Source organism: Orycteropus afer, unplaced genomic scaffold (assembly GCF_000298275.1).
Source record: "Orycteropus afer afer isolate SDZICR_OR568_19922 unplaced genomic scaffold, OryAfe1.0 scaffold00063, whole genome shotgun sequence".
In the NCBI taxonomy this organism is placed as follows: Eukaryota; Metazoa; Chordata; class Mammalia; order Tubulidentata; family Orycteropodidae; genus Orycteropus; species Orycteropus afer.
The window spans coordinates 6,123,754-6,137,738 of NW_006921650.1; the positions used below are offsets into that span (position 1 = coordinate 6,123,754).

Sequence of the window (13,985 nt, forward strand, 5' to 3'; positions counted from 1 at the left end):
TCAAACCCACCAGCCACTCCTCGGAAGGAAGGTTGGGCAATCCTACTTCCGTAGTGATACTGCCTCGGAAACCCAAGGAGGGGTCGCTATGAGTCGGGGGCGACTCGACGGCAAATAACAACAAATAACAACACGTATTAGGGAAGAATTCATTTGATTTTAATGGATTTTAATGGAATGATAGAACTCACCCCAAACTACCCATGATTAAAATTTGTTTGGCCGTGACTATGAAGTGTGGTTGTTGGTGTTCTGTTGTCTGCCAAGCGGTAGATTTAACTTACTTAAAGTGTTCTTTAGCATATTATAAAATTTAGTTTAAACTCCTAGATAAGTACTGAATATACTCGCCCAGAAATGTAGTTGGGTGGCATGGTGAAACAGCTAGACCTTATAATTTTAACACAGCTCTGGTGGCTTAGTGCCTAAGGCATTTGACTGCTAACCAGAAGGCTGGTAGTTCAAACCCACCAGCGGCTTCTCAGAAGGAAGGTTGGGCAATCTACTTCTGTTAGTGATACCACCTCAGAAACCCAAGAAGGGGTCACTATGAGTGGGATCTGACTCAATTGCAGTGAGTTTGATTTGTTTTTAATATGCAAGTGGGTAATTGAGAGTCAATCCCAGGATTAATAGTTGGGTCATTTGCAGATTTGTAGTTCCTTTCTTTGAAGAGGGTGTTCATTCAGTTAAAAAAAATGAAAGACTTCAAAAGGATAAAATACCAGTGATGCAAAAGACATATACGAGGAATACTACAAAATAGCACTTCAGGAAACCAAGAGAGACTGATATAAATGGTAAAATATTTCATGCTCTTGGGTTGGAAAACTTAACATTCTGAAAACGTCAATACTACCCAAAGCAATCTATAGATATAATATAGTCCTGATCTTTAAAAATGAAAGAAAATAATATAAACAGCATATTATTAGCCTTTTCTTAGTATTTAAAGAGCTCTGGTGGTTCTGTGGCTAAGGCATTTGACTGCTAACCAAAACATTGGCGGTTTGAACCCATCAGCCACTCCACTGGAGAAAGATGAGGCAATCTGCTTCTGTAAAGATTTACAGCCTTGGAAACCCTGAGGGGTTGCAATGAGTCAAAATCGATTCGATGGCGGTGGGTTTTTGTTTTCTTAGTATTTACACTATATTTTTGTCTAAAAATTTACTTACAGCTTGTTTATGACTGACTTGTTTAATTCTTCAAACATTTGGTAAACATCTCATGTGGCAGTTAGTATACTGTGGCTGAAACTGAAGGAAAATTTGTCCTTTGACTGAAATCTTTTGACTACTAGGCTTTGTTTTTAAAACTTAAGTTTTAAATTAGATGCAAAATTTTGTGGAAGAAAATGAGTTTTCCCAACCAAGCTTAATTATGTTTGCTTCTGTTTCTGTCTTTATCATCTAAGGTCAATATAGTTTATTAATGAAGGGTTTTTGTTGTGTTGTTGCTTTTCTTCCAAAAACAAATGTTAGAATTCTGTAGCTTTGATTTGCCTGGCATTTGAAATTTTGAAACTAATTAAGAATACATGCCTGTTCCAAGGAAATGATTTGATGTACCAGCATGAAATAAGCTAAATTTCTCTATATTCCATCATACTTGTCTTCACAGGCATGATTATAGACTCTTAAATTCAGGAAAATCTTCTTTGCGAGCTGTAGCATCTCAAAAGAATGCTCAGTTTGTCTCTTTAATAATTCTCAGAGTACAAGATAAGAAGCAGCATATTTTGCCTAAACTGCAGTTTTTAAAACTATATCAGCAAATTCTGCCTAAAGTCTTTACCAAGGAAACTCTCCAAGCAGGCATTGTGCTTCAGTCCTGTTGCTTTGTCTTTGCTAGTAGGGATGTCATTCATCACCACTTAACCAAGGGCATCAAGTGCTCCTCTCCAGAACGTTTGTATTAAAGTATCACATACCATTAGGCATCTTCACAAATGATCACAAGGAATGATCACCACTGATCCTTTTTTTTTTTCATATTATGTGATAAAAATAAGGGATATGTATAAAAGATAGAAGTTACTTCTTTGTTTATGGCCACTTACTCAATATCTGTTTTTCCCTCTAGGTTGTTTGATGTGTGCACAGTGTCGAGAACAGACAGAGAAACCAAACTAACATTAGTGTTTGAACATGTTGATCAAGACTTGACCACTTACTTGGATAAGGTTCCAGAGCCTGGAGTGCCCACCGAAACCATAAAGGTACCAAGAAATCATCTTTCTGCCTGTTCAAGCAGTCATACCACTGTAGTCTATTAAGTAATGGCATTCTTTCCTTATGAAAATTGCTAGAAATAAAATCTTTGGAGCTCAGTAGATAAATAAAAATATCAACTAAGTGGGCTGTTCAAGAAATTATATATGTATGCTAGTTCATTAATTTTAGGGCTAAATGAAGAAACCTTTTAGTTCTAATACACATTAAAATGTTGGCAAAATACCTATTTATACATTATTTTCCCCCCAACCTTAGAAAGCGTAGTGTAGTATATATAAATCCAAATCTACTGCTTTCAAGTAGATTCCAACTCACGGTGACCCTGTAGGACAGAGTAGAACTGCCCCATAGAGTTTCCAAAGCTGTAAATCTTTATGAAAGCAGACTGCCACATCTTTCTCCCATCAAATGGTTGGTGGGTTCAAAACACTGACCTTTAAATTAGCAGCCTAATGCTTTAACCACTGCACCATCAGGGCTCTTTTGTAGTATATATGTTGTTGTTGTTGTTATGTGCCGTCAAGTCGGACCTGACTCATAGCGACCCCTCCTTGGGTTTCTAAGGCAGTATCACTACGGAAGTAGATTGCCTCATCTTCCTTCCGAGGAGTGGCTGATGGGTTTGAACCGCCAGCCATCTGGTTAGCAGTCAAGTACCTTAGCCACTGTGCTACCAGTATATATAGTTCTGTCTTTTTGTGATGGTTCATGGTGTCTGGAAGACATAAATTGAAGAAGCATCATTTATGAGTATACTGTATAATTGTATATTGACTCAAGGACACATCCATGAATCTTTTGAATAAATCTGAAATACCAGTTGTTAGGCCTTACTTTCATTTTTTTCTCATTCATGAAAAGTTTATAGGAGGCCTAAGTACCAGGTACTATGCCAAGCTCTTGGGATTCAAAGATGACTATGACAAGCTCTGCCCTTTGAGGTCAACAAACTAGATGCACTATATTGACTTGAGGTTCTTTTTTTCTTATAATCTAGTAGAAAAAAGCTACTTGTAAGGTTTTATTGTTCTGTTTAATTGAACTTCCGGTAGATCTTTTAGATCTGTGCACATCATGTGGTTTTCATGAATACCTTTTTGTCAGTTTGAATTAGGTAACCTGATTAAACAGATTTCCCAATTTACTATGCACTGTTTATAAATGAGTTATAGCATTCAGCATCATTTTAGATAGGAGTTACAGCTTATTTTCTGAACAGAGTAAAAAATGTACTTTAGTAATAGCTAGATAGTGTTCCTCAATACTAATACATTTGACATATTGAATGATTTGTTCCTTTGATTTAAGACTAATACATGGTATGTTTTCTTCCATATGGCTTTCTCAGAAGAATGTGGTACTCAACAATATTCCCATTTCTTCCTGAGTAGTTTCAAGGACATTGTTGTTGTTGTTAGGTGTTGAGTCTATTTTGACTCACAATGACCCCACATTGTGACAGAATAGAACTGCTGCAGAGGGTTTTCTGGGCTATAATCTCTGTGACAGAAGATTGCCAGACTTTCTTCCATGATCTGCTGGGTGGGTTCTAAGCAAACTTCTTAACCGTGATGCCACCAGAGCTCCTTTTCCAAGGACATTAACCAAAATCAAACTCACTGCCATCGAGTCAGACCTGACTCCTAGCGACTCCTCCTTGGGTTTCCAAGGTGGTATCATTACAGAAGTAGATTGCTCAACCTTCCTTCCGAGGAGTGGCTGGTGGGTTTGAACTGCCAGCCTTCTGGTTAGCAGCAAGTGCTTTAGGCACTACGCCACCAGAGCTCCTTCAAGGACATTAAAGCCCTCTAAATGTAGATCTTCCTAGTTACCTTTTCTTGACCCTCTTTGGCCTCCACATCCCTCTTTCTTTCCTCTGGCATTCTGTTCCAGTCCTGTGGCTTTAGTTCTCTCTTTCATGTCAAAAACCCGTGTTCAGCCTATAAGTCATGTTGCACACATCCCTTTCAGATAGTTTACTTTCTGGCCAAATTGGACTTATCACCATTCTACAGTACAGCCTTTGATTTCTGACCTCTTGGCCATGCTTGTCATGCCATTTCTTTTCTCCCTCCATCCCATAACTATCTGTCTAAATTTTTCTAGGCTTACCCAAACACCAGTTGATCAACTTTTATAATTGGAAGTAATCTCATTAGTCTTATAACACCTGTTCTACATACCTCTTTATTATGTTTTCTACCTTTTGTTGTGATTATTTATGTACATATCGTATACATCTTATATATACAGGTATATATCTTATACATTTTGGAGATGTTGCGGGTTCAATTCCAGACCAGCACAACAAAGCAAATTTCACAATAAAGCAAGTCACACAAATTTTGTGTACATATAAAAATTATGTTTTCATTATACTATAGTCTATTAAGTGTGCAGTAAAGGAGCTCTGGTAGCGTAGTGCCTAAGGCACTTGACTGCTAACCAGAAGGCTGGCGGTTCAAACCCACCAGCCACTCCTCGGAAGGAAGATGGGACAATCTACATCCGTAGTGATACTGCCTCGGAAACCCAAGGAGGGATCACTATGAGTCAGGTCTGACTCGACGGCACATAACAACAACAACAATGTTATAAAAATGTTTGAAATATTCTAAGTATTACCAAACTGTGACACAGACGCAAAATGAGCACATGCTGTTGGAAAAATGGTGCTGGTAGACTTGCTCAAAAGGGTTGCCACAAACCTTCAATTTGTAAAAAACACAGTGTGTGCGGAGTCCAATAAAGTGACATGTAATAAAACGAGGTATGCCTGTATATTTGTTCATCCTTATCTCCTGACAGTGCCTAGCACAATGATTTATGCACATAGATATTCAAGAAATAAAGCACATTGCCAAGCTTTCATCAGATACAATATTTCAAAATTATTTTTTAGGTGATTTCCAACCACTTAAGTATAAACTAAACCAAACACAAACTCACTGCCATCAAGTCGATTCTGACTCATAGCAACCTCCTTTGGGTTTTGAGGTGGTAAATCTTTACGGAAGTAGATTGCCCCGTCTTCCTTCTACAGAGCCGCTGGTGGGTTTGAACCACCAACCTTCTGGTTAGCAGTCTAACGCTTGAGGCACTACACCACCAGAGCTCCTTTAAGCATAAACTATCAAATAATTATTGGCTTCTTCTGATATACATTGCTAAGTTCAAAATTATTGTTTTGGGAGTTCATTTATTTTAAGCAGAGGAACAGTTGGGGTAACCATATATTTATATTACATATTGTTACCTACATAGATCTTTTGAACTTCAAATTAAAACCTTCTAAGTGGGAACATTTACAGAAGTAGCCCTATAGTTAAAGTGATTGAAAAGCCATCACTGTAGGCTAGACTGAGGCTTGATCTAGCAGGAGTAGAAATGGAGTGTGTAGGGGAGATTGAAGTCCTGATAAGCAGAGATGGGGGGACAAGCAGGATAGATAGAGGAAGAGGCAGAAGGATGATCACCGAAGTACAGTAAAGAAGGATAGGAAGAGATGAGTGGCAGAGGGATGGATGAGGGCTGGGGTTGGGATGGCTGTGCTTGGTACCAGAAGCTTTTTAGCAAGGTGACTTGGTTAAAAGTTAAAGTTTTTCTGAGTCTTATATCTCCCGCTAGGTAAAGGGGAGTGGCATTTCCTTTGTTGAAGAGGAGATTCTCCGGAGTCTGTTACATATCTTCAGCCATCGGTATGGCACCTCCACTGACCCTACAGGGGCTGATAGGAGTGGAGGTGGGACTAGGGACTTTGGTTATTTAAGATACTTGGTTAATGGTCTATCAGTGTTTTCATAATGAAATAGAACCATGGTTAACTGACATATTCCAGGCAATTAATTTATATGTTATAGCTAATTGAACATTTTTTTGCTAACTACTGTAAAAGAAGATTTTTTAAAAAAATTTTCTGAGTTATCTAATCTACTCATCTTTATTATTTAAGTAGTATCCTCGGAAGGAAGGTTGGGCAATCTACATCCGTAATGATACTGCCTCAGAAATCCAAGGAGGGGTCACTATGAGTTGGATCCAACTCGACGGCAGTGTGTTTGGTTTGTTTGGTTGTAATATATGTTATAAATTTAAATTATATATATTTTAATTTGAGGGTTTGTGATGCTTAAAGGTCATTATTAAAAGCATCAATAATCATTTTAAAGCATGAAAACCATAAGTAACATAGTTTTTAGTCTGAATATATATTTGATACCAATTTATTTTTAATAAACCCTTGTTCTTTTGTGTCTGTGGTTGACTTATTTTTAAAACCTGCATTGCAGGATAAGAATCTGCAAAGAAGGAGATTTGGGCTGGCTAAGTTCTGGTTAATTGACGTTTTCAAGCAAGTAACTGGAGATGAGAAATATTTTGTTGTTTTTGTACTAGCTTATTTATGGGAAGTCTCAGAGTCCCTGGGTGGCCCAAGTGGTTAAGTACGCAACTGTATAACCAAAAGATTGGCAGTTTGAACCCACACAGGGGCATCTCAGAAGAAAGGCTTGGCAGTCTGCTTCTGAAAAATTGCGCAGTCTTGAAAACCCTGCACAATGTAGTTCTCGTCTGTAGCACATGGCGTCACCATGAGTCAGAATCAACATGGTAGCAACTGGTTTGTTTTTTTTGGTGGGGAAAGTTACAATAACTAGAATATTGTTATGATGAACAGTCTACTGGAAACACAGAAATAGGTTCTTTGTATAAAATGCTTTATTGTAATAATATTCCTAATAGCTTTAACAAATATTTATTACTCTGTTCCAGAGAGGGTTCTGTGCTAGACACTTTGAGGATACAAAATTGAATTAGGTATGCTCTCAAGGACCTTTGAGTAAAACAGAAGAGATAAAAGCATATACTATGCATTCTCTACGGTTATTTAAGTGTGTGTGTGTATAGAAAGAGAGAGTCTCCTTTGGAAAATACTATGTTATATGGACTTTCAAAATGTAATGTCCTCTTCCACTGTCCTGATAATTTGGCACTAGGGCTGCCTTTATAGTAAGTCATCTTTCCCATTATGTGACCAGGCTTCAGGCTTCTCAGCTAGCTTATAAACTCTTTGAGAACCTAGTATTATCTTTGGACATTCTATGCACATAACACATTTGATTAACTTGGTGATTTCACAATTTTACAAATAGAAATTTGAGGCACTGAAAGGTTACACAGAAGATCAGTAACCTCTCTAAAATAGAACATGGACTTTTAGCTCAAGACCATATGGCCTCTTTTGATGGCTCAGTGTTGGAATAAAAATTATTTTTTATTTATCTGTATGATAAGTGAATTCTGTAGAGCTTGAGAAAGCCAGAAAAACTCAAGGTTTACGTGTTTGTGTAAGTCATTTTCTCTGTGAATTAGATTTCATTTTATCTTCAATTGAATGTTCATAGAGATTTATGTTGATTGTAATATTTTTCATAAGAGATAAAATGTACTATTAGATTTCTTTTACAAAATCCAGTTCAGAGACTAACACACACTCTTAATAGCACCTGTTTTCTGCCTCTGGGAAATATCTGTTTTCATGAATCATGTCTGCTTGCAGTAAGCAGTGGCTCTGATGTCAGTATGAGATGCCCAAGGCTGATTTATCTTTCCTGATTTGACATAATGCAAAGTGACTGACTGGTCCCTGTACTGCTGATGAGGAAAGTCCCAGATCCTCCTGTCCTCTCACCCCTAAAGGAATCAGGCGGTGGCCCCTCTCAACTCCTGGTGGTCTCCACTTTGCCTGAATTACGAGCAGGTGATTTGTCTCATCTTTGCAGGACACAGAGCAAATTAACATGAAAATATCGCTTCTCCGAAAACAAGGCAGGCTTCAGTGCCCTGTTGCTGCTGGTCATTAGCCATCTGCCACCGACACTCATACTCTGTTTATCACATTTGAAATTCAGAGCAGATGTTGCATAATAAGGTGATTCCAAAAACAAGGCTAGAAATTCAGGGAATAAATATGTCACAAAAATGATAAAGATCCTGGAAGAAAACATTTTTTCAATCTAATATCTTCCTGGGAACTGTCTGGATTAATTGAATAGACCTTTTTTTAAAAAAAAAAAACTTTTTAATATGCATATCTTTCCTGGTGTTTAATGCAAACTACTTTTCATAGTAACATGAGATATTTTTTAAAAGAGAGGACATATTTGAAAGATACCTGAAAGGGCTATTTAATAAAATTCCTTTTAATAAGGAAAGTGGAATGTTTAATAACACAAGTTTGGATAAAAAGGACTAATAGATGCTAGATAGATCAGTTATGCCAGTGTTGATTTGTACAGTAAGATGGGTCTGGACATACAGTGATTTGACTTAAACTAGGTCAGTCCTACATCACAAGCACTGCTGGATCTGCCAGAGCCAGGAGCTCAGCAACATAGTTTGCTTGTTTATTTCCCCCTTGGTACTCAGGAACAACCCTGTCTTCCCTATACCTTTTCCCTTTGCTGCTCCAACCCCACCACCATCCCCCCCCTCTTCACTCTGCCCCCGGCTCTCTCATCTTTTAAGCTCTTTCCATCCTGAGAATTCAGAATCTTTCATTTTAGTTCTATTGCCCTTCCACATTGATATAATATTGTATTGAAATGGTTATTATAGTGTTATGCTTAATTGATTTATGTACATAATTTGTTGTTGTTGTTGAATGCTGTTGAGTCAATTCCACCTCATAGCAACCCCATGTGACAGTAGACCTGCTCTGTAAGGTCTTCTTACTGTCATTTTAATGGGAACAGACTGCTAGGTCTTTCTCCCACACAGCCGTTGGGTCGTTGGGTCAGTTTGAACTGTTAGCCTTTCAGCTAGCAAGCAAAGCTACTTTGTGTGTGTGTGTGTGTGTGTGTGTGAACTAAAAAACCCAAACTCACTCCTTGGGTTTTCCAGGGAGTATCTCTATGGAAGTAGATTGCCCAGTCTTCCTTCTGAGCAGTGGCTGGTAGGTTTGAACCACCAGCCTTCTGGTTAGCAGTCAAGTGCATTAGGCATTAAAAAACAATGATAGCGTGCATAGTATATTAACTGTTGTGTCTAAAGTCATTTTTATTTAAAAAAAAAAAAAAAAAAGATATCAGAACTTTCATCAGTACTATGATCTTGTATTATTTTAGCTTTCCTGTGCCAAAAAACTCGAAACCAAACTCACTGACGTCGGGTCGAATCCGACTGATAGCAACCCCTCCTTGGGTTTCCAAGGCAGGGTCTCTATAGAAGTAGATTGCCCCATCTTCCTTCCGAGGAGTGGCTGGTGGCTATGAACAACCAGCCTTCTGGTTAGCAGTCAAATGCCTTAGGCACTACACCACCAAAGTCAGCTTTAAATACAGTCTTTTGACCAAATGAAAGATATTTTCCATATAAACCACCCCCACACACACATACACAGGCTGTATATATGTATGTATCTGTTTATTTATTTTGGGGGATCATCAGACATATTACCAAGCAAAAGTTAAGAGCCAGTCACAGAGTATTTGTTTTTGTGTTGTTAGGTGCCATCAAGTCGACTTTAACTCATAGTGACCCTATATACAGCAGAACAAAACACTGCCTGGTCCTCACAATCCTTGCTGTGCTTGAACCCATCATCACAGCCATTGTCTCAATCCATCTCATTGATGGTCTTTGACTTTTTTGCAGACACTCTACTTTTCCAAGAATGAGATCCTTCTCCAATATGGCAGATAGACAGTGGGTTATATCAAAGTTTTACCAGCAATTGGTCATTGACTCAAATAGGAGGGTAGTGAGTCAACATCTGAGTTCACTCCAAATTTAGGGAGAAATGTAGAGTGGGTGAGAGCTGTAACAACTGTGGTGACTTATTCTCTGAAAATCTTAAGTTCAGATCAGAAATTTGGAAAGAAAATCTTTAGTGTAATCGCCGTCTTTCACTCGTTTACTAGTAATTTCCATTTGCTTTTCCTCTCTTCTCATCAGAAACATACACATTGTCCCTTCTGTTGTTGTTGTTGTTGTTATGTGCTGTCGAGTCAGACCTGACTCATAGCAACCCCTCCTTGGGCTTCCAAGACAGTATCACTATGGAAGTAAATTGCCCCATCTTCTTTCTAAGGAATGGCTGGTAGGTTTGAACCGCCAGCCTTCTGGTTAGCAGTCAGGTGCCTTAGGCACTATGCTACCAGAGCTCCTGAACTTGTCCCTTCTAGTATCCTTCATTTGAAGTGAAACTTTTAGTAACTCAGGGAACTTCTTCAGAGAGGACATTTTTAGGAATCAAGATTCAGAGGACTCTCCCAGAGGCAAATCCTTTTGCAGTGTTTTGAGCTGCTTCTGTTACCTGAAAACATCAGGAAGGAAAGTGGACAGGGTTATGCAAATACCTAATATCTAAAAGTATGTGATAACAAACTTTAACATAATTCTTTAGTGTTTATTAAAAATACAGATATAAAAGAAAAGCTAATGTCTTTCTAAATACTGTAATACTGACTCACTAAAAAAATACTGACTCACTAAAATAGTGTAAATGATGCTTTTCATCATTCTGATCCCAACTCACGTAATATCCTTTCCTGGTCACCTCAGCTTAAATTCTACTTCTCGTTACAGTTTACCACATTATGCCACTGTTTTATTCTCTTCATAGCATTACCTGAAATTACCTCAGTCATTTTTTGTTTGTTGTGTATGTTTCAAGGTAAGAACCTTGAAGTCAGAACTCTAGTTTATTGCACTATCTCCAGTGCCAGAATACTTCCTGGAACATAGTGGACCTTCACTTAGTAAGCATGCTAATATCTATACAAACCAAAAAAAAAAAAAACCACTGTGGTAGAGTATCTATAAAGGTGCTTCCTTTTATTAATTCTAATTAATTCTGAAATGCAGACATCAGTATCCCCATTGTACAAGTGAAGAAATTATACTTTTCAAGGCTACATTTTTCTTACAATAGAAAAATAAACTGAGGGACCTCCTGTCTTAACACATCTGTTTGGCTATTTTACAGTCAGTTCTTTATGGTGGGCAGGGACACTGATAGGATTTTCTTTTTGTATTACAACTATGATTTGCTTCCTTGGCTTTGTTTAGGTACAGCCTAAAAACAGTAACTCATCTTCACTAGAGCAATAAGGCATTGTTCTCCTTTAATATACTGACTCAATTCCAGAAATTGTTTTCTCTTTCAATAATAAAGTAATAAAATAATCTCCCTGCCGTTGAGTTGGATCTGACTCATAGCGACTCCTTGTGGGGTTTCCTAGGCAGTATCACTATGGAAGTAGATTGCCCAATCTTCCTTCTGAGGAGTGGCTGGTGGGTTTGAATAGCCAGCCTTCTGGTTAACAGTCAAATGCCTTAGGCATTACACTACCCAGAGTTCCCTCTGTTATGTATGCTTTATACTAACGATGGAGAAGCCAAGTCCAATGAACAGAATGATTTATACTGTGAATCTCAGATCCCAGTCTCACTTCTCAAAAATATATATGTAAAAGATACTTTGATAGATAGACATTTTTACAAACTTTAATGATAAATTTCCATATATCCACCATTGTATGTATCTGCCATCCCAACCATGAGAAGAAGCTTCAAAGGATTAATTTTTTTTTTCAATAAAATTTAAAATTTGACTGCTAACCAGAAGGCTGGTGGTTCAAACCCACCAGCCACTCCTTGGAAGGAAGGTTGGGCAATCTACTTCTGTAGTGATACCGCCTCGGAAACCCAAGGAGGGGTCTCTATGAGTTGGGTACGACTCGATGGCAGTGAGTTTGGTTTCTTTTGGTTTTTATCCTACATATATTCATTTGGATTTTTATCCTTCTTTATAGAAATTTCAGATACTCCTATGTACTATGAAGTTTAGGGGTTAAGAAAGCCCCATTCTGTTAGACCAATTGCTAACAATTTGTAATATTAGCATGACTAAATTGTAAATTATTGAAAGACATCTAGAGAAGGTATCCATCATTTATCTAAGAGAGTATTGTATTCGCCATCACTAAGCCAGGACAAATTAATTAGGTGAACTATTACAGTTAAGAATTCTGTTGCAGTTAAGGAAGTGATTGTTGATTGTAGTAAACATTTGTTGAATGAATGAGTACTTTCACAAACTATTCTGTAATGAAGTGTTACAAATCCCATGGGGAAAGTGATGAGAATCAAATTTCTTCAGCAGATGAAATACTACTGTGATTTTTTTATCAGTCTGCTCTTCCTCATCATCATCACCCTCAAAGAGCAAAATTCTCCAAAAATACTGACTCTGATGGAAAATCAAATGAGGAGAGTATGACCTACATTTATTTGTTTGTTTGTTTCTTTGTGTTTGTGTGTATGTGTGTATGGCAACTGAATACTATGATTGTTAAATCTTACGAAGTAAAAGAGAATTCGTTGAAGATTAGAAATAAAGTTATCACTCTAATCTCTGAAAAGCCTGGATACTGTCATACAGTGGTTAGCTTAAAAAGATGCCTAGAAAATAGACTAAAACCAACAAATTTTACAAAAATGAGTTACCCTCTAATAAAAGGTTTAGGTGAATACTGTGGCTATGTTTCTCCAAGGGCCATCAGGTGATACAGTCACCTGTATCTCTCACCACCACACAGAGCAATCATGTAAAATGCACAGTCCTGCTATAACTGATCCCTCACCACCAAACAGAATCTTGGACAGGAATTTTTCATGAGTATGCTGTCATGATTCTTATACGGAGCTTGGCTGCTAACTGAAGGCGGGCAGTTCAAATCCATTCAGTGGCTCTAGAAAACCCTATGGAGCTCTAAAAACCTCTACTCTTGTCACATGGGATCACTCTGAGTTGAAATACATTCCATGGCATGTAACAACAATGATTGTTGTAGACAAAGAAGTTTAAGAAATACCGCCCTATTTTTAGGCATACAACACAACCAGGAAATGAAAAACTTCTTTACATTCTGGGATGATTCAAACCTTTGTAATATTTACTTGACCTGTGAGTAGGTAACCTCAGCCATTCAGAAGGCTTTACCTAAGCTCTGGTGAAGTCAGGTGTGACATTTTAACTAAAGTCATCCCTTTGTATGATACTTGTTTAAAAGCACTAAAATTTTATTCCCTAAGATTTATTCCTGTTGAAAAGTCCTATCCCTTAATAGGAGATAAAAATTAAAGACAAGATACTTACAAATAGGAAAATTCTAACTAGAAATTCTTAAGCCGCCTAGAAATCCTTAAAAAAAAATAGTGTTCTTGACACATCATAATTTGACCTTAAGAGATACTTTTTTGTTTCATATACACTTACTGCATTTCCCTGAAGTCTTCAATTAATAAACAATTAGCATACCTGTAAGCGTAATTGGTCAAAGTTCCTAAATAACTGTTTAATAGGTAAACAACGAACACAACGCACTGCCATCGAGTCAGATCCAATTCATAGCGACACCTCCTTGGGTTTCCGAGGTGGTATCACTACTGAAGTAGGATTGCCCAACCTTCCTTCCAAGGAGTGGCTGGTGGGTTTGAACCGCCAGCTTCTGGTGAGCAGTCAAGTGCCTTAGGCACTATGCCACCAGAATTCCCTGTTTAATAGGTAAGGAACCAAAAAATATGAAACAAAGGGGCTCATAGTCTTTGATTTTTAGTGCTGACACCAAAGTGACCCAATATAGTATTCAGGTATTTCTTTCAGGATTTTATATTAAAGCCATGAATACTCTGGTGGCTTAGTGCCTAAGGCATTTGACTGCTAACCAGAAGGCTGGCGGTTCA

The 13,985-nt window shown here is 37.8% G+C and overlaps 1 protein-coding gene across 1 annotated transcript in view; it reads left to right on the top strand.

Moving 5' to 3' along the window:
• Positions 1 to 13,985, top strand: part of CDK6 (cyclin dependent kinase 6) — a 293,276-nt gene that overhangs the window by 87,580 nt on the left and 191,711 nt on the right. The window contains exon 2 of the mRNA XM_007939812.2: positions 2,086 to 2,221. Within this exon, the coding sequence (XP_007938003.1) occupies positions 2,086 to 2,221 (136 nt within the window). The remainder of the gene's footprint in view (positions 1 to 2,085; positions 2,222 to 13,985) is intronic.